The following is a 21877-nucleotide window of genomic DNA, read 5'->3' as shown; positions in this document are numbered from 1 at the left end:
TTTTAAATAAGGCTCTTCTTTTAAAACTATGTTTTCCTGTGTGTGAAATGTTTTGGCTCAGTTCTGGATTGAAACAGTAGCTCCCCCTCGACCCGCCCGACTTGGCTCAAGACACTATTGTGACTCAATATGTGATTTCCATTTATTAAGACTACTTTTTGAGCAAAACAAAACACATACGATGTCCCATCTGGGCAAATAATTTTTGAGAAGGCTTGCAAGACAAATAGCACAGCATACTCTGAGCCACAACACATGAATAATAAAAGATGGTTTTAGCATTATATATTTGCTAGCATATAATAAGATATGCTGGATTTACACTGAGATTTAGATTTGTCTTATTTTAAAATGCTAAATTTAACTTTAGTGGAGCCAGTATTTCACATGATTACTGTTTCTATTGAAATCTTGATGCTGGTTTTAGTATTAAAAGGTAATTTCTCAATTCTAATTAAAATTATTTAATTCCATCTAAACTCACCATATTTAACAAAACCAAACAAACAACCTGCAGACCTCAGGCCAGCCAAGTACACTGATTTCAGGCAGGGATGATATATACCTCAACTAGCAATACATTAACATATGCTCTCCATAAAACAATGGTCCAGAGATGTTTTTTCAGTGGGGCTGGACTAGAAAGAGCTTTCCTGTTCTGATTCATAGACCATCTTCCAGGTTTGACAGGGGTTTTAATGCCACAGCTGAACCAAGGCTGGAGCTTCCAAACTCCTCTTCTTTATTAAACATAAGGGCATTTCAGAGAAGAAATCCACTGCACACAGCCCAGTGAGTGGAGCTGCCCAGCCCTGAGCGAGGAAATCCACATCTCCAGATGAACAGCCCAGTGACTGAATTACTGTTAGCTGCTCTGCTTTTCCATCCTCCACTCAAGGTGTTCAGACAGAGGGAATCGAGGGAGTTCTTCCTTCATGGCCACTCCCTTGTATTTCCCAACAGGAGCCCAGCTGAGCTGTCCACAGCCTTAAGCCTGTCCCTGCTCCTTCCCCTGCAAGCTCCTTACTCCAGCAGCCCCACCTGGGATCGCTAAATCAGAATCAGGGAAGGGGCACAAACTACTGATCCCAAACCAACAGCAGTTTGCAGAAACCTAAGACCAGAATAGGATTTTGACCAACTTCAGATACCCCAACCTGCTATTTGAATTTATTTCTTGTGAATTCTCCTCCTCCTAATGGAAGCCATGACAGATAAATGCTCCTAAGCAATCAGCAGCTACAGCCTGTTTAACTGCCTGAGCGCTACAGCTTGTATTGAGAGAAGCACTTCCCAGTGATTTTGATTTTTTCTCTGTAACAAAAGAATCTCCTAATACAGAGCAGATGCATTTTGTCAACTTTAATTGACAAGTCAATATGAAAATGCGCTACAAAAGCAAACACAATGGACCCAAAGATGACAGGAGAGCTACACTGCTACTAGATCTTTGGTTCTTCTTCCCAGACTGGAAGCATTTATTTATCTTTTCTTGCTTTGATCACAGATATGAGGAAATCTGATGTCTCCAAAACTTTTATACAACGTGCATTACATGTATGTGTATATATATATACATATATATACATATATATTTCCTAAGCAATAGAAAACCATACAGGAGGCCACACAGAGAAAGATTATGCTCAGTCTTTGAGTAAATTGGATTGTTTCAAGCAGTGGGATAAATTGTTTCATTGCATATGGATTATGAAAAAGATCATAACTTATATCAGAGCTGAGTACTCAGCACCTGTATATGGAAGCAAAGACATGTCTGACTTAGCAGGGGAGAAGAAAAACAGCCCATGAGTCTAATAAGGACAAACATTTTGGAAAATAAAATAGGATGAGAAACAAACTCTGTAACTGATGAAGTAATCTGAAATGACAGTTTATGTGACTATAGGGGTGAACAATCTTTATACAGAAAAGCAGAAAATAAAAAAAAACAACAAAAAAACCCAAAGAGTTCATTTGTTCTTTCCTGGCATTATAAGACTTTAAATGTAATTGTTTCAGGTTTCATTAATTCTATCTTTATTTTCCTGAAGTATATGCGTTTCTTGCTGCTATTCATTAAACAGCCTACAACCATTGTGTTAATTCAATTATTACTGCTGTTTGCATTGGGAGATGAAGGTGGTGAGGGCTGTTACTGCCTTCATAGTGATGCAAATTCAAAAAGGACCATCACAGTTGCAGAAGTGTTTGCTTCAATGAAAATCTCCCTTGCACCTGAGCTGCAGACAAGCTGAGGCAAGATTAATCTTTAAAGCTTCTCTGATCCAGACTATCCAAAACCTGCACTGAAGAACCAACAGTCTCTGTGGTGTTAGGGCCTACCTTCACCACTGAGCAGTGATGTGCATCCTACATCCCTTGTGAAAGATAAAACCAGTGTTGGGGTCAGCGGGACAGCACCTTCAGCAGGGTATGTTGGTGTGTCCTGGGCTGTGCAGGGGACACAGCCCTTCCCCTGGGCACCTTCAGCAGGGTATGTTGGTGTGCCCTGAGCTGTGCAGGGGACACAGCCCTTCCCCTTCTGGAGGCCTGTACAGAGTCTGCCTGCAGTGAATCCAGAGAGCCCTGGAAGTGTCCTACCTGTGCACAGACTGTCAGCACCCGGCACATACTGCACAGCCAGGACCGGGGTTTGATCCCTTCCCTGAGCCATCGTCTATTAACCTGTGCATCCACTACACTAATGCCTGAAATTACAGCCACTGAAGAGAGAATGAGTATCTTTGGGACTTCCTGATTCTTGCTTCACATTTCCAGAAGTGATATGGAACACCTTAAATCCTGAAGAAATGTCCAGTTTCTACATGCTTTCGATAGAAAAAAAGGGACCTGTTTTTGAAATCCAGACATATGGCTGTGCTGGGAAAGGTGCTAAGAGTGACAAGTGGGGGTAAGCAATGTTACTTCTAACCCTTTTGGGGCTGCTTAAATCCCAGGGACTAGAAGTAATGTAGCAACAGTCTTTCTCAGATGACTACCTTTCCTTCCATGTTTTCATTGGATGAAATGAAGAACAGAAAATTCTGAATGTTTGTCCAAGTCAGCTGTGACTTTGGATGAAAATCAAACCAACTTGTCTCCACTTAAATCTCAAATAAAAACTCTATAATAAATTTCACAGATGTCTAAAAAACCCTCTCTTTTAAATTAAGTAGTACTTAAATTATTTATTGTATTATTCTCTATTGTCTAATCCAACTAAATTCACATTTGAGATTAAATTATGGCTGGCTCATATTATAGGTATGAAACATCTCAGTGCTGTTGCTTTGAACCTGCTGTACACATCCTCTGTGTACAAATCTGCAAGGAATTAAGTTACATGCATTTCTCAGTTCAGTTGGCAGATCCATGAGACTTTGGTGGGGAAAAAAAAAATAAAATATGTGAATCCAGATTCAGCAAGATTTGCTTTGATATTACTCTCATTTTATGCACTAGGCTAACTGCACTGTTTCCTTGAATTACAGCCATGCCCTAAGCATTCATCTCTGACAACAGCAAAACACACTAATTCACAAAATCTGTCTAGATTAGATTTAGGCTGACAAAAGACAAATATGTTAAACTTGTATAATACTTATTATATTATAATTCTTTGAGCAGGTTGATGCATCCCTGCCAATAAAGTTACAGTCACCGCTTTTCCACTTTTCCCAGCATTCTCATTTCTTTTCAGTGTAATTGATCCTTTAGGATTTTTAAGCCTGGCCTCAGAACCACTTGTGTTTGAACTCTGGAGAGCATTATGCTGAAGAAAACCATTAAAACATATTTAAGTGTGATTATGTGGCAAGAAGCAGTACTCAAAAAGGGTGCAATGGGGGATTATGTGTTTATTATCAGTTGTGGTTCACATCTGCCCTATTCACAGAAAAGAGGGAGCAGAAGATGTCATTTCTAACTGCTACTTTTCCAAAATCAACCTGGGACTTCACTTGATCTGTTTTTGCATTACTGAAAGTTACTGTAAATTGCAGCTTGGTAATTCTAGTGATATGTGGATCAGCAGCTTCAATAAACCCTTCAACTACCTTATCTGCCAAGGATGCAAATAACAGTAATTGTTCAATAATATTTCCTAAATTTCACTTTACTTTTAACTTTGCCAAGTGGTTATAAAATAGCCTGCTATTTGAATAATCATTTTTTTAAAAAAGACAACAACTATGCGGTGAGAATTTAAGCCCCAGATAAAAAAAAAGAGGAGCTGCTATAATCTCCAATAAACTGGCATGTCAGCCTAAGTGACAAGCAGAAATGGAAGATGCCTTGCATACAGATTAATTGTAATGTGCTGGAGCTGGTATGCACCAACTAGAACAGTAACACAAGAATGTTGTCCATGTCCATGGGATTTAGGGTGATTGAAGTTATCAGCCTTTTACATTGGTGGGCAAGTCATAATACAGAACTAACAAAGAAAGGGTTGCTGTACACCAAAGACTGTCAGGTTTGGATTTCAATGAGTGAATACTTTGCTCCTTCTGCATGGCCAGTGACAAGCCAGCCCTGCTCACAGTGGCCAGAGCCCCATTACCTCCAGCCCCTCTGGCCCTGCTGCTCCACACCACTGTGTCCACAGCCAGCACTGCCGGCACGGGGGAAGGAGGCTGCAGCTCTGGTTGTGAGGGATAGGAAAGAGCTGGGGTCCAGAAGTGGAAGAAGAAGGTGGAAGAGGATCTATCAAAGACAGCAGCAATTAGATTTGCTCCAGAAATTGTTAAGAATGTGCTATCGTCTTTAAAAAAAAATGAATCCTGTGGGTTTGAACGTTGACAAACTGATCTAGCAGCAGGTTGTTCCCATTTTCAAAAACATGTACCTTTGCAAAACACACATCAAGAGAGAGACAGAAAAAGAGAGAGAGAGAGAGAGAGAGAGAGAGAGAGAAAGAGAGAGAGAGGGAGAGAGAGAGAGAGAGAGAGAGAGATTGAAAGCCAATAGGTCCAGGCTCCCTGAGGGATAGATGCAGCATGACTGGAGCTCATTTTGTCGAGACAGAAATGTTAATCCTTTAAAAATCTCAGCACACCCTTCTCTTATCCAAGAACATGCTTTCTTCTGGGTAGTTTAGAAATATTACTTAAGAGACAGAAGACACACCAAATCACCTATGATGTGCATTGCTTTGTTCCTTGTTCTCCAGGCTTCCCACCTCTCTGGGACTGGTTCTGTGTATACAGAGTGCAAGTACTGCTTAAAATGGTGTCACAAGTGTGAAGCACTTGAGAAGATACAAAGATAACATTTTAACATTGTTCAAATTCCACATTACACATTGCCTCAAAAAAAATATTTTGATGAAAAAAATCAGTTTGCCCATAAAATAAGTAATGGGATTCTGTATAACTCTACAGACTACACACACTATCGATGACACTTTAAACTCCTGATTTAATCAGCTTTTCAGTGTCAGTTTTTATTTGTATAATAATATCACAACTGAAATGAAAATTCAAGAAGAAGAAAACAGCTACACATGTTTGATGTCACATGTGAAAGCCTTAGATATTTAGCCACTTCTTTGATGCTTTGATCTCTAAAGAAATCTTACTAAAATTATGATCAAAGGAATTTATATTATTGCAAGTACTTAAGAACAAACCATCTTAGGGCAATAATCAGTATTCTGTTTAATCCTTCACCCTTGGAATCCATTATTGCTAAGCACCTCAATCTGATGGGAGTTATATTTACTTAAGGATGATATTCTCCTGAAACAGAGTTAGAAGTACCAGGAAGCAACACTTCCAACTTACAAAAAGAGCCAAGAAATGGATTTTATTCTTCTGGCTAAAAAGTGCTCTTTGAAGCCATTTTTTAAATGTAAGTTACTCAGGAAAATTGGTATGCAGATCATTATGAGACTGTGCAGAGTTTTATTTTTCTACAGCAAAGAAACAGAATTTCCAATACACAGCTACTTTTAATTTAATCTATTTCTAACTATTTCCTACTGTCAGTGTTTATAGAAGACTATTACACAGATGGATATATCTAATATTTATAAAGTAAATTAACACTCTACTTTATAACATGCAAAGGCAGATAAATAATGAATTATCCTTTTCATCAATCTGACCACATAATGCCTATTTCACTGTAATATTAAGTACCACACCAGACTGGTGGTTGTAATCCCCTGTGGTGAGTTAAATCAGTGTAATACAAAGAATTCCTAAACTGCAGCCTACAGAACAGGAAAAGAACATGAGAGCCAAGCAAGATATAACAAAAACGCTAATTACTGCTTAGATTATGGATTTACTGATGATTTATTGATGAGAGGTAAAGGAGAGTTGTACTTTTGCAGGAGCAAGTAAGAGATGAAACCATGACTCCCAGTCACAGCCACAGTCTTCATAACCTCCCACATCCTGACTAAGCAATTCCTCCTCCTCCTGTTTCACCTGCACAGATTATTTTTCTTCCTGCACACCCCACCCACAAAGGTGGACTTTAATTTTGCAGTGGTTTCCTACTATTTATATCCCCATGCTCCATCACTCTTTAATGGTGAAAGATTACAAGCAGACTAATGTGCAAACACCTCTGCCTGCAAACGCACTGCTGTAAGCATTCTTTGAAGCTGACAAGAAAACATGCCCGTTCTAAATGAAAATCAATCTCTGTTAAATCTGTTAGCTCCAGCTCATTTGGGCTGGCACTGCTGTACGAGCTCACAAAGAGGTGTGCTGAAGCAGGAGTATCACACATTCAGCTTTGAAAAATGGCAGATACACCAGGAGTGCAAGTGCATCTGAGAGATTCAAATAGATGACAGAGGCAGACGTGGGTTAATCACGTTTCTGACAAACCCACTGGTAGGTTATCTTTCCTTTAGGCTGAGGGAAAGGCCTGTCAAAGAAATGCTTTCAAAGGCACAAGGTTAATTCATGCTGGAGCACCTTCTGTCCTGACTTCAGCATTCCGTACAGTCGGCTGTGACGCCCTTATAGATTCATTTTGGTTTTGATCTGTTTTCATCTACACCACTGGAAAGCAGGAAGCTGCACAAACAAGGAGATGGTCCTCCAACTCAAGAATATCACAGGACTCCTAAAGGCACCCACATGACCTTTCTATAGTCACAATTCATGTGAACCATGTGGTGCAGGAGTTCCTCTGTGCCCCTGCCACTGTGGACTCCAGGATTAACACCAGTTAATCAATACCTACAGAGCGACTCCCAGAGAAATCATTCTGCCTCATTAGAGTTCATAACCCAGGTGGCACAACAGAATCTTCTGCTGCCTTTAGTACAAGCCCACTCCATGGCTATTTCAGACCTAGGATCCTGGGAAACGTAAATGATGAGCTGTACCATGTAGTAATTTTACCTTCAGCTGTGTGATAAAATGCTTTTATCTTGGAAAATTACTTACTTGATTAAAGTGCTGAAGTTTGTCAATTAAATTACTGATGAGTGGGTCCAAACCTCTGACTTTCAGTTCTGGATTATTAATTTGGGCCTTCAGTCCATTGGAAACAACTCTGCTGGTATAACTGTAAAACAGAAAAAAAATAAAACATCAGTAACTGGAAACATGTCCATTGGAATCAAAAATCTTATTAAAGGGGGTTTACAAAAAACCAAATATTTTGTAAATGGGAATAAAAATTTGTAATAAAATATTTATGTTTTTAAATAGTCCAGCCAGAATAAAAGTCATAGTTTCTTGCAGTATCATTCATCACTTCAAACAATTCAAGTCATGAACCAACAGAAATTTCATAAGCCACACAGAGGTTCATTTCATTTCATTCATAACCAACATTCTCAAGTTCTTCCATGCAGCTGATATTTTCCAAAAATTCTTTCATTATTGCAGAAACTTGGGGAATTTTGGTCAGAAATTCAACATTTTGAGAAGAAGGAAAAACCCAGTGAAACAGCAGCCTCACTTCAAAAACATTCCTGTTCAAAGCGTGAGATTGGACTCTTCTTGCCGGGCCCGTCGTTTATCACCAAACTGTCTGGAGACACTGCAAAGCAGCACCTGCTGCTCCTCCCTGTGCCTTGTCTGCATCAGAACTCAATAGCCAGGACCCACACACAGCAATTCTCTTTAACCAAGTCCTGCTTTACCTGAGGAATAGCAGCCGTTGTCTAACACACTCCTGTCACCCACAACTGTTCACTGGACAGTTTCTGCCAGTCTTTTCTGGAACACACCGCAGGGTATTCTCAAAACCTAATTGGGATGGGGCACCACCCATGTACTCTCATGGGGAAAATTCCAGGGTTGTGCACATTTGGTCTCTACTTCTCTACATGCCTGTACACAGTCTTTATGACTGAGACTCTAAAAGTCACATTTCAGTTGAGGAGGTAAATTCATCAGCACATGTTTGCTGAATCCAGTGCTTCCTGGAAGTATCCAAATTCCTGCATGTCAGCTTCAGCATTTATCTGTTTGGGTATGACTTGGGTTCAACCCCCCCAGAAGACTGCAAGTCCCAGAGAGCTACAGAGCAACCTTCTTCTGGCAAGTCATGCTTTGAAGGGCTGTATGAACCACTGAGTTCAGCACCCATTTGTCACAAAGTGGATCAGGGATGTCTGCATGACCAGTTACGGATCAGAAAGTGATTGTTCCCAAACCAAACTCTCCCAGACTCACACACTCGCACGGGAGGATCCCAGTAAGACTCCAAGTTGGCATCTCTGTAAGTGAGGTAGTAACTGGCTCTGCTCCTTTGGACTGAAACGTCAAGAGAAACAGCATGGTACATCTTTCTCTTTGATCAGACCTACACACTTCGACATCCCAGATACTCTCCTATCAGTGAAACCTGCACTGTAAACCAATTGGTGCTGAAGCTGAGGACAGCACTTCAAAATAGAAAAAAATGCCCAAATTCTATTAGAGAAAGACAACAGAAAGAGTTGGGGGGAGATCTAGCTCTCTGAATATATTTGTCCTATCTTAATTTCATTTAGGATGAACAACAAATCTATGCAAACTGTTGGGAAAGCACACTGTAGTACCCCGCTGTTAAAGGTGTGGTTTAGGAAGAGAAAGAACTGAGAATGGCCCACTTTCTTCAACAAATGTCACTTCTCAGAGGAAAAAAAAATAAATAAAAAATTGTTTAGAACAAGGAATTGACAAAAAAAATCATGTCTTGCCCTAATAGCCAGATAGTTTTTAAAGGACAAACATTGAGGAAAACTTTTTTGAGTGAGTTTGTATTTTTTTGTTCATTGAGTCTTTTAAAGGCAATGTTCTAATTTTTCTTGCTGTGTAACTGATCTGGAAGTATAAACTTTCATGATGCAATGGCATGTCCAAAATAATGGCTGAATTCAGATCTTAAGAGCAGACTCAGAGAGCTGGACTGATGTCCCCAGGAAGAACTCAGCTAAAGTATTATTTTTAAGTCAAGAGTGGTATGGATCACATCAATCCACATCAATTCATTTGGACGATATAACAACACTGCTGTGTCTCACTCACATTTAGCTTTAGCTTTATTCACAAATCCTACTATTTGCTGAATGCTCAACACAGTTCACCATGTGAAAACACATGATTACACGCTGTAGAAGTACAGGGACACTTGACACAGCTTCCTGAGATCACCTAGTTGCAATACAGCAGAATTTCAATCTAATGGGTCAGCTCCTGGCCTCCACCAGTCTGTTTGGTGATTCCCTGTGTGTGTTGCTTTGTCTGATCAGAAACTCATCAACAGCAGCAAAAGGAAGGGTTTTCCTTTTCACTGCTTGACAGTTCTCCATTCAACCGCTGGTTAGAGCGATTGGAATTGTTCTAGAGGCTTATGTCACTATAGTCCAGGATAAAGAATGCAAAATTGTTTCCCCTCTGGGTTGGCTGGGGTGTTTTTTGACAAATGCTATTGGTTTTTTCCCTGTGAATCACAACCCTCCATGAAATGCCTCTAAGCAGTGTTTCAAACCTACAGCACTGCACAGAGTTTGCATAAAGACCGTTGGTTCAGCATTAATGCTAGAGTCCTCACAGGGACCCAAAATGGGGAAAGTCCATCTCAGCCAACTCATACATATTGCTGTTGCTAAAGACACACTTTTACACACATCATTATCAGGAAAATAGGACCATTTGGTACATGTTTAAGGATCACTCCTTGAAGCTCTAGAGATATGCATACATTATGCACAGATATGTCTGTTGCCCAGACTGTTTGCAGTTTGATTCATAACATGGATTACTTATATTTCACAAGTCAGAGTCCGCATGCATGAGCTGTGTGAATCCTGCATCAGTTCCTTTATCTCCTTGATATGGCTGCACTGTGGCAGTCACCAATGACTACATCTAACTGCTAAGGTCAGGCTCCAGCAAGTCAGAACTGGCCCAGCTCTAGTCTGGAACGTGACCTGCACAACTGGAAATGCTCACAAAACCAACTGGAGAGCTGGTGGGGAAATAGATGTGATCTACCCAATGAGTGGGGTAAACAGCTGATGGAAAGAGAGGCAAAAGACTTATACGCAGAAACCAACAAAACCAGCTCTTGGGGTTTCCCGTGACCACCTGTGACAAGTTGTGCTTGTCCTGTGTGTTCTCACCGAGAGGTCACTGCTAGACCAAACCCGAGCCTGGAAAGACTCAGATGGGGAGTTCACTGAAGATGGGCTACACCTCTCGAGGAGGAGACAGAGCAGAGAACTGCAGGAGAACTGCACTGCCAGAGAGAAGGGAGCAATTCCCCCAGTCCATCCCAGTCAAGAACCAAAGACTGTACCACAAACATTATGTCCCTCTGACCCAAATCCCACCCCGTAAATTGCAAATCCTTCTACTAGCTCTGTATCACGCTAAAATGCTTTGAAATAAACACTATACATTTCCTGAAAGATAATCTGATTACTTTACTTCTTTGCACTATCTAAACCATTTTTTTTCTTGACATCAGATCCTGAATTACTGGAAATGTACATTAGGTGAGATCAGAAATTGGCTTGCTTTATTTAATAACCTACAATTTAACTGAAATATTGTAGTACAGAATTGTTAACTCTGGTTACAGCTCTAGTACTTTATTCAAACTAAACCCAGAAATGTCAGCAGGAATGGCCTGGAAAGTTGTATTAAAATATTGTCACTGGAGCAATCCTGAAAGTAACTGTTACACTGGTGCCCAAAGAACAGCATGTGCAGACAGAATTTTCATCCAGACCTCAAGCCTCAGGCCAATGTTATTCCACTGACTGATTGGGCAATACCTTAAAAAGTAAAAAGTAAATTATAAAAAAAAAAACAACAACCTCCCAAACCCAACTTTTCAGTATTTCAGAAGAACAGTATCAATTATTCTAGATCTCAGCCAGCAGAGCTTCTCAGAGGTTTTAAAGATAAAAAGTGAAATGCTGTTTTCACATAGCATTGCATTTCAACTGAAGGCACACATTTTTATATTCTATATAAATGAAGATATATTAAGATATTTGAATCTAAACGCCCATTTTGAAATAAAGCCTGATGATCTTCTTTTGTGTTCTGAAATGTGTTCTTTTTAATTCCTAATATGAAAACGTATCGAGGTACAGGGTTCCCTCAAAGACAAATAGGGCTTTTTAGATAGTTCAATAATTTAAAAACAATATACAAAATAGAAATATCTTGGAATTCCAGGCAAACCACTGCAGGAGCTGCACTAGGGATAGATGTAACCAGTGGCGATATTCAGCCACAAAAGCCCAAGGAACAGGGTGCTGTTTTCACACCACTTCCTTCTCTGTTCCCTCTTCCCTGCAGGAGATGGTATCAGTCAGGATACTGGAGGCAGCTTTTCCAAGTATTATCCATCAACCTCCAGCTGGGAGACTATTTCCACTGCTCCATATTCCTCAGAGTGCTGTTACCCTGAGCTGTGTCCCTGTGTCTAATGGCCTGTCCCTTTCCTGAATAAGTCAGCTCCAGCACACCCACTCACCAGGGGGATTACGGAGCAAGACCTCACCACATTCCAAATGCTTGGCACATGCACTGAGCATTTCAGAATTAACTGCATTGGAAATTCAGGATTCCCGGAACCCAAACTCCATCTGAATTGCAGTTCTCTAAATTTTAGTTTTCTTTTCTCCACTTGAATATTTGGCCCAACTCAAAATTCTTATTTAACTGTGGAATAAATAGGACAAATATCACATGGCAAGTCAGAAAATCTGAGCCTCATATTTACTTCAGCAGAATCCAGGAACTGCCATAAACATCTCTATGGGACAGAAACTGCTTTTGATGAAATAATTTGTCATACAACCTTGAGAGTTGCCACACATGGAGAATAAGAATAAAATGCACTGGCTACAAAACTAAATATATATTTGCTGAGATGTTTCTAATTTGTTGACCACACTTTTAGGAAAATATAATTACACTCTACACATCATCAAGGCAACAATTTCGAAGTAGAAATAATTTCTGTTATGCACTTTTTCATTGTTTTTGATGGTACTGGTTGAATAATTCCACTGTGCTCAACAGGGGCTAAAACAGCAACACGTTTCTGAAACATACTGGCAAGTTGAAAAGTCTTTATGACTGAGACTCTAAAAGTCACATTTCACCATTTATCTCTTTGGTGTTATAAAAACATGACTGTCCTGTATTTTCTGTGCAAATGCATAAACTATTCTGTAAGAAAAACAACTCGTCTCCCCTTAACAGAAGAACACATGAAAAAACTGCAGACTGGACCGCCTAAAGGAAAACATACGCTTTTTTCATCCTTCCAAAAATCAGCAGTTGTCCCCCAGCCTGCTAAAGCCAGAGAAGTCTAGAGTAAGCCACTGATTTTATAGCAAAATCATGAAAGTGTTGCAACAAAGCAAGACGTTACAGCAATCAATTCATATCCAGCTCTGCTTCTTTCATCTTAGTGCGTAACTTAAACAGGTAACTACCCCAGAGATACACGTTGCCTGTAAACCCACCTGGAATGGGATGGCACTGTGCAAGTAATAACTGCAGGGAACTAAAATGAGGACTTTTCAGTTCACTATGTTTGACAGTAAGGCACTGGCCACAGGCTCCCATTTGCTAAGGGAATTCTGCAGTAACCTGGTTATTTCAGCAATATCCTCAGCACCCTGTCAGGGCAGACACCACCCACCACCACTTAATGACTCAGAGGTTAAAGGGTGAGAGGGGAGAGGGAAGGGAAGAGCTTTGAATGTGCCATTTAGGAAGAAGCAATGAGAAATACAGATAAGCTACTTAACTGGTCTTGAGACCCAGTGAACAACTAATTCAGTTAAATTAGGCATGGTTCACCAGATGGTGTGTTTTGTCTTATATTTATTCATAATTTGACCCTTGGGCTGGAATAGTTTGCCTGAAATTCAATTATGTGAATCCACTGCTGATCTACAGCAGCCTGTGGTGTCTCCAAATTAATAATTTTTGGACACTTCCCTTGTGGTTTTTAGATGTAGCCCTTTGGAGCACGTGACCCTCTGACCTACAGGGTCAGGATTTTCCCCCAATTCAAGGAACACAGAAGTGTGCACCAACTATTAAGAGAAGTGACAGAAACTGTATGGTTGCAGATTTTGACATAATTCATCAGGATCATTGGCTTTGATCTGATTAACCCCTCTGCCCACTTCTTCACAGAACAGAAAGAACAAGCAGAACACATGGCAGCTGCATATCCCTTCCCTGCTTATCACAGTTGCTTGTCACTAAGTAACTTCAAGGAAGAAAATGCCATTTTCCTGCAGTGTTGTTGATGCTTAAACACAACTCTCCATGAGGAAGAGCCAGTCAGCACAGGATTCCCTTCAGACTCAGCTGTCCCTGAGCTGCTCCACATGATGACAGTGGCAGTGGGGGACTCCCTTCACCTCCTCCTGCCCCCTGTCATTAGAACTGACCAACAGACAGGTTGTGCTTCATCTCTGAGCGACTCCCACAACAGCCCTGCTCACAGAAATCACAGAATCATAGAATCAGCTGGGTTGGAACAGACCTCTGAGATCATCAAGTCCAACCCTTGATCCACTACTGCCGTGGTTACCAGACCATGGCACTGATGCCACATCCAGTCTTATCTTAAAAACTTCCAGGGATGGAGAATCCACCACTTCCCTGGGCAGCCCATTCCAATGTCTGATTACCCTCTCTGTAAAGAATTTCTTCTTAATATCTAACCTAAATCTCCCCTGGCAGAGCTTAAGACCATGTCCTCTTGTCTTGCTGATAGTTGCCTGGGAGAAGAGACCAATCCCCACCCGGCTACAACCTTGTGTCAGGGAGTTGTAGAGGGTGATGACGTCTCCCCCAGGCTCAACAACCCCAGCTCCCTCAGCCTCTCCTCATAGGACTTGTGCTCAAGTCCCTTCCCCAGCCTCGTTGCTCTTCTCTGGACCTGCTCCAGCACCTCAATGTCCTTCCTGAGCTGAGTGGCCCAGAACTGGACACAGCACTCGAGCTGTGGCCTCACCAGCACTGAGTACAGGGGAAGAATCACTTCCCTGGTCCTGCTGCCACACTGTTCCTGATCCAGGCCAGGATGCCATTGGCCTTCTTGGCCACCTGGGCACACTGCTGGCTCATGTTCAGCTTCCTGTCAATCCAAAAAATGTCTTGCATCACACATTTTGTCATTTCTGTCCCAGCCTGGCAAACCTGGGTTACAGTCATTGAGCATCACAAGGCTGAGAGGTCTCCAAGAAAGGAACGATCAATCCATGACCAGTACCACACTCTAGGAACTAAATGCACCTTCACTAAAATGTCACAATAAACACTTTATTTAAAAAAAAAAGAAAAAATAAAGGAACTACACCTTGATAAATTTACTGTCAGATAATCAGCAGCCATGAAAGAAAAAACTGCCACGGTTTGCAGATTTTGTTTTTGTCTTATAATTCAGCTTCTTTTCATCTACCCAACTTAAAGAATCAGTGCGTGAGTGCTTTGTAGAATGAAATCTTGGAGGATTTCATGACTGTAGCATTTATTTAGTAGCCCGATCCATTAGGTCACTTTGCTTTTAACTCCACTCACTTGAATGGGTCTATTCCCTGTTTATAGGAAAGGTTTCAGTCAGGCCTCTACTCATGGCAGAACTGCAGTAAGAACATCTGAGACAGGTGAACTCTTAACAAGTAACACCCTGAACAGACACTGGGCAAGGGCACATGTCAGGAAATCCTGAAGGCTGCAGATGTTTCCAAGCCCTTGCATGCAGGGCTGCAGCCTTTGGTGTGACTGGTGAGAGTCACATAACTTCTTGGGAAACCTGAAAAACAGTGCAGCATTTTGTATTTTTAAGGAAAGAACCATGTCCTATATGCCAGTTTACAGCAGGAGCAATTCTACTGGAGTAGGTGGAGTCACACCAGGGTAAAATCTGGATACTTCAGACCCTTTACGCACAAAGAAAAACAATTCCATGAATTCTAAATTATCAGCTGAGCACAACTGCTGTGATATTCTCCAAGAGAAAGATTTATCTTTTTTAAACTACCTATGTAAAGAGTTCCTTTTGAAATGATTAAATAAGTGCCAACGGACTACAAGAAAGCTCAAGTCTGGCACGTAAAGAGTTTAGATGCTCTGAAGATTTTGTGAACCAGAACCGACATCATGTGAATTCTGTCTCAGTCAGAACTATTCTAATGGGCTTCAGTTTCACAAATAATCTTGTTTATTAGCAATTATGGAAAACGATGAGACAAATACAGTGTGCTAATGGGATAATTAGAAAAGGAAAATCACAAAGCCAGACAGCATTTATAATGGTCTTTCTCCACTTCTACAGGGCTAAAAAAGACCCCCTGCAATTTAAATTATAAAGACAGTTTTAAGACTGCAGGTATAAAACCAAGTTACCAGAAGGCTTCAAGTGACTGGAGGATGACACCCCATGAGCACTTTGAAAATCAAAGTGAAAAGCAAGTGAAGGAATGAGTATGTAAGATATCAGCATCAAAAAAGATGAGTTCATCAGTTTGTCCAAAATCATGCTGAAAATGTACTGACCAGAGCTTCACAGGATACTGCAAAATGCTTGAAAAGTGTTGTAAAAGAAGTTATTACAGGCTGCTGGTGAAACAGCTTACATTCTTTTCCCAGGTATATGAAAAGTTAATACTACCTTCAAGGCACACTGAAAGCACCAAAGAAATTTGTAGACGTTAATTGGACAATCTTTATTATGTCAAGGGAAAGAAAATACTTGCCTAGAATACCATCAGATAGGAAAGCTCTTTAATTTCAAGTGAAATAAACTCTAAAGAACACACAAATGGTACCTCTAAACCCATCAAACTGAATATAATGAGCAATGAAAATGGTACAAACCCAAAAGCTGATAACCTAACCAGGAACTGGCAGCATAAAGACCATTCCCCATTAAAAGGATTCGAGAAACAGAAAATAGAACAATAAACAGTATATACTTATCAAAGTAACATCTGTGTCCATTCCTAAGGGAAAAGAAAAGCTAATCAGAAACACCTTTTCCTCAGTAACTCTCAGGTCAGGGGAGAGCCTTCTTCAAGCACAAACAGAACATAGCCAAGCTAAATCCTGATGGAGAATCTGATTCTGCACCTCTCAGAGACTGGCAGCTCGCACTCTGTTCTGAGGGCTGTGGAAAACAAATGGAAACAGATGACTGCCAGATGGAAGACACTAGTGGAAAACAGGACTGACTCAGCAGAAAAGAAAATACAGTCTCAGGAGAGGAGAGGACTTGAACTCTTAGAGAAAAAATAAAAGCAGACTGGCAATAACCTTCTCATCAATGGAGAGAGAATGAGCATCAAGCAAGGGCTCACAGTATGTGGTTCATAGGACTTCTGGCAGGCCAGGGCAGTAAGAATCCAGTTGTCTTTCCGGAAGCCCTGGTTGCAGATACTTAACAGTTAGTCTTGACAGACGACCATGGATATACAAAAGGGTATTCTGTGATCCCAGCACAGAAATTTTTATGAAGCAAAACAGGGAATATCGTAATTTGCACACAGGGAGAAGACCCTGCCTGTGGCTCATTAAAAGCAAAGCAAAACAAAACAAAAATACATTAATACTAAGAGGTCAAAACCCCAGCTTTCCTCAGAAGCCAGTTTCTCCAAATGCACTTAGGTACACATGGAAGATTAAAGAACAGCTGTCAATAATGAACACATGAACTGCAGCTCTGTATGAACTCAACTCAGGGACCGAACTGTGCCCTCAAACAGCCTTTGCCTGATCCCCCTGGTTTGAGCAGCGAGCCGTTCCCACTCATCCTGCAGCTCCCACCCCACAGCCCTGGGTGTGCACTGGGACACTGCTGGAGTCTCACAGCACAGCAGGACCACTGTGCAGCGGCACTGCTCCTGCTGCCATTCCAAGTTTCTTGTCTCCATTTTTAGTGCTTTCCACAGCTGTGATCCCCAGGCTTGTTTCCACAGCCTTTCATCTACCCTGCTGATTATGCCAACGTGACCCCAGCCTTCCTTCCTATTTTATGCCAAGGAGGCATTTGGATAGACCAGGCTCATTCCCTCTTCCAGACTCAAGGCAGCTGAGATTTGCACTTTCTGAACCACTCTCACTTCCCCTGGCTACTCTGGCTCCTTAGGGATGCCTCAGACTATTATGGATTCTAAACATGCACTAATGCACACACATTGGATTTCACTCCCTTATACAGTTTTCCCAATATCTTTGTGCAGGGCTATTCACTGCAATTCTTATCTACTTCAGTGCCTCCACTTCTGCCCAGGTCTTAATATCTTACAGCAGGTGTTTGGTCCTTTAGCCACACATGAAAGAGTTATTGACCCTTTCTTGGCTGCAGGAGTGCAAGGTACGCAGTTCTAATTTATTCTTATTTCCAGGTTAAAAACTTCATCAGTAAGATGATGACACTAAATTTTATATAAGTAAAAAGTAAATAGGAGGCCTTACTGCTGTATACAAAGAGATCAGACACTAAGACTTCCAAATCTCCTGACTCAGAGTTTTTAAACTCCTTCCCTTTTGCTTAATCTTTTCCACCATCAAGACAGCCGAATTCATCATTCCAAAGTACACAAGTTTTATTCCTTATAGAGGAAGCAGTATTTTATTACAGAAACTATGAGCTACCTCTTCAGCTCACCAGCACACACATGCATTTCATCCAACTCCTTCCTTTTGCAACCTGCTAACTGGCACAGATCAGGACAATGAATGTTTATTGTTCCCCAAATGGAAAACATCAACAGCCAAAATGCACTCATCTGGTACATCCTGTGCCACTGCTTGGTGGCTGCAGGCACTGGATCGGGCTTAGCTGAGTCACCATCATCCTGGAGGCACTCTCACTGCTGGAATTCCTCACGGACACACCACAGCCTCTGCCACACCAGCACCACATGGGTATGTGCTGAACACAGACATCTTCAGTGCCAGCTTCATGGTTTGGAAGCAGTTTAGGCATGTAACACTTTTCATTTGTTCTAGCTTGTATCTAACTAAATATTTGATGCAGTAGTTCAGTATCTAGCAAAAATCATTGCTATTATTGCTCCTGAAAACACTGCAGAAAATGTTAGTAATAGTAAAGGGCAATATGGTCTAGTTATGGAGATAAAAATGTCTCTGCACTTGCCCAAGTCTCTGCACTTTACCCAGGTCAAGGTTGAAGAGCTCAAGAGTAACGTGGGAAACTGCACAGCCCCTGTTAATGTTTTTGTCTTTAAATACAAAGCATTGTTTTCCTTGCTCGAGTGTTTGGTACTTCTCACAAAAATAACTGCACTAGAGGAGAGGTCAAATGTAGAAAGGTTTTCCCGTCATCACAAATTCAAAACGGAGCATATTTATACAAAAATCAATTTACTTGCCCGATACTGTTCAATTTTTCTGCTAATACTGCTGGAGATTTACATCTGGTTAAAATTGTTCCTTTCCACAATTTAGCTTCTCTCCTGCTTGATTTTGCAGTAAGGTCACAATCCTGAGTTCATCATTTCATACTTTGCTGCCCCAGAGACAAATAACAACACAAATTCACACAAGTTCTCTGCACTATTAAAAACATCGAGGACAAAATTGTTAGAGAGAAACACATATTAGACATAAATGCACATGCCACAAAATATTGTGCAGAAGAAAATCGAAGAAGAAAAATAAGGACAGGGAATCCCTTTTCCCCTGCTGCAAATGTTCTCCTATTAAAAATCCAAGTGTCACAGAGACTTCTGTCCTGCAGAAACCTACTTCAGTCATGGGAAGCACAATCTTATTTTTGAGAGCTATTTCTAAGCTGCATGATAGCAAATGGGAAGAACAGCCACTTCTGACATATTTGCAAGTTAGTGGCACGTTTCCTCTACAGTTTGGATTTCTGTTGCACAGATTCCCTTCCCTTACACCCCTGCAAGAGATTTAACACCTCTGTGTTAGATACAGACAAAATAAAAACACTCCCCATAAAAGCCCCGAGTAAGCAAACATGAAGCAGATCATGAGACTCACTAAAGACAGGTAAACTCAAAGGGTCTTCCCATCACACATATAACGTAGTACACCCACAAACTTTTATTTTTTACTTTTTACCTAGAAGGTATAGACACCTGAAATCAGAAAAATAAACCCACTGAATAATGTAACATGGGAAAAAACCCAAGCCTAACAGGACACTGTGCTAAACACAGAGGGACTGATGCTGCAGTGATGGCAGGGGATCTCCTGCAGCCCTTGTCTACAGAAAGCCCATGCTGACATGACTTTTTTTGCATGTCAGTATAATCACAAATAATCTGTTTAGTAATAACATACTACCATTCTCAGTTTATATTTAGGGGATGAAGTTATGGTGTGTCAAGCAGGGATCCTAAAAGAACCCTGTCCCATCCAATTCCTATTTGTCATCTGAACCTAAAAAAATTAAGCTCGTACTTGGAAGGACCCAAATGCTGCTCTCCCAGGACCACCCACCCACTACATCCTGCTGAGTCCTCTGGTTTAGAGCAACAGGAATAAACAGGTGCCTCTTCCACCCTCCCAGATAAAGGCACACTGATCCAACTGGTCTGTCACCAATTACACGGCTGGAATCCTTGCCTCCAGGTGCAAAGCTGCACTTGGAATCTCTTCTCAGCCCTCTTGGCATGCTGTAAGGATCAAGATGAAGTCTCCATTACTGCACTCCAGGCACATAGAGATACCAGCCCATGGTCAGCACATACCCATGGATGGGCTGGCAGGGGTAAGGCCTGAGGAATCCTCGTTCACCCGCTGGAGGAGTCAACAAGCTGCCTTTTCATGGCTGCTCCCAGAGAACACCACGGGCACTTCACTGCACAGCACAAGCACTTTCCACAGTAAGGGACGGAGGTCAGGACCCATCCACCAGCTCGTTATCTTTTCTGTGGACATAAGGTGCAACACAAAGTACTTGAGAGCTTGAGTGTGACCATCCCCAGTTAAAAACGGAGCTGATAGGTTCAAGTGGTTGCCAGGGGCCAAGCAGACAGAGAGCTCTTTCCTCAAGCTCAATAGCTGCCCTGACCTGTTTGCGTTTTCAAGTCCTTCCTGAGATGCAAAGAGCTTCTGCTCACCACACACAGTGAAGCTGACATCCCTCAGCATGGGAAATATGTACCTGCTCAGGCATAAGGAAAGGCTTACAAATATTAGGAAAAAAAAAGACAAGGACTGGTTTTGTTTTTCTGCTAAAAAAAAATAAAAAAGAAAAGGGAAAAATAGACAGGAAGTCTCTTTTTTCTTTTTCTTTTTAAGAGATGTACAGTATTTAAGAACACAGAGAAACAAAGTCATTTTGAACACAAGACAAAAAGAATGAGAGAATACCAGGCAGTTTGTTGTGGCACAACTATCAGCTACAAAGCACCACTTGTTATCTGTGTCCTAAAAATACCATGATGATTAACGGCAAGGACCAAGGAAAAAACAAATAACAGATGAAGAATAAACGATGTAAGGATGTAAAGAAGAAAAAAGAAAGCTTGTGACATTTCAACATTTACAATAGGATCTGAATAGGCTTCAGTTGTCTATAGCATCATTCATCTTTGAGGTATCCTGAGGAACTTCAGTGAGGGGCGGGTTGGGCTGATACTACTGTGACTGATGGCAAATGAAACAGGCATTAGTCACTAGAAACAGCTCAAAAGTATTACAGCTGGTTTTCAGCACGTGGAAAAACTCTGCAAGTCTACACAGCTAATGCTGTTGGATACTTAATTCCTCTTTTGAGTAAAATGCCAAGCACAGCACAAGGACGATGCACATCACATGGTGATGGGCAATTGTTCATTCTGAGGTGATGGACTCAAATTCTTCACCAAGTGTCTTCCTCCTTATTTAGGAAGTTCCAGGCAGGCTGACTGCTGGTGGGGCTGGCACCTTTGACCATATAAAAGAGCTGCTGTCACCTTCACGTTATTGAGTTCCCTTAATTATGGCATGGGCTTACAGGGGCAGGGCTGAGCAGAAGGAGGTGATGGACATGGTGTTGGGTTGCCATGGCACCAGTGGGGCTGATCCCTAGGAAGGTGTCCCTTTTGAACACCACCTCTGGTGGTACTAGCCCAGACCCCGGCTCCTGGAGAGGGAGATGGAGCAGAGACAGTCATCTCTGACACCTCCTCTGATGATCAGCTGGCACAGACAGACTTGTATTGTGACTCTGCACGATGAACACCATGAAGGGAAGGGACACACAGGAACCCAGGGGCTTCTACAGCCTGACTCCTGCTCTGGCTCCAGCACAAGGGACAGAGTCCCACACTGCTCCCTGAACAGGCACAGACCCCGTCCTCTTTCCTGTAACAAATCAGAACCAACCTGGCCACTCCAGTCCCATTCACAGCAGTGCAGCACAAGCCAAGGATACATATCCTTCCTTGAGC

General features: G+C 41.5%; 1 protein-coding gene across 6 annotated transcripts in view; it reads right to left on the bottom strand.

The window, feature by feature from the left end:
- LOC113969039 (glypican-5-like) overlaps nucleotides 1-21877 on the bottom strand; it is a 395727-nt gene that overhangs the window by 142460 nt on the left and 231390 nt on the right. For all 6 annotated transcript variants that reach the window (XM_027686131.1, XM_027686134.1, XM_027686132.1 and 3 more), the window contains one exon: nucleotides 7413-7533. In XM_027686131.1, the coding sequence (XP_027541932.1) occupies nucleotides 7413-7533 (121 nt within the window). The remainder of the gene's footprint in view (nucleotides 1-7412; nucleotides 7534-21877) is intronic.

This window comes from Neopelma chrysocephalum, unplaced genomic scaffold (genome assembly GCF_003984885.1).
Source record: "Neopelma chrysocephalum unplaced genomic scaffold, ASM398488v2 Primary Assembly neopelma1_70, whole genome shotgun sequence".
Classification (NCBI taxonomy): Eukaryota; Metazoa; Chordata; class Aves; order Passeriformes; family Pipridae; genus Neopelma; species Neopelma chrysocephalum.
Note: the sequence above shows the minus strand (reverse complement) of the source record. Positions and strands in the feature narration are given on the sequence as shown.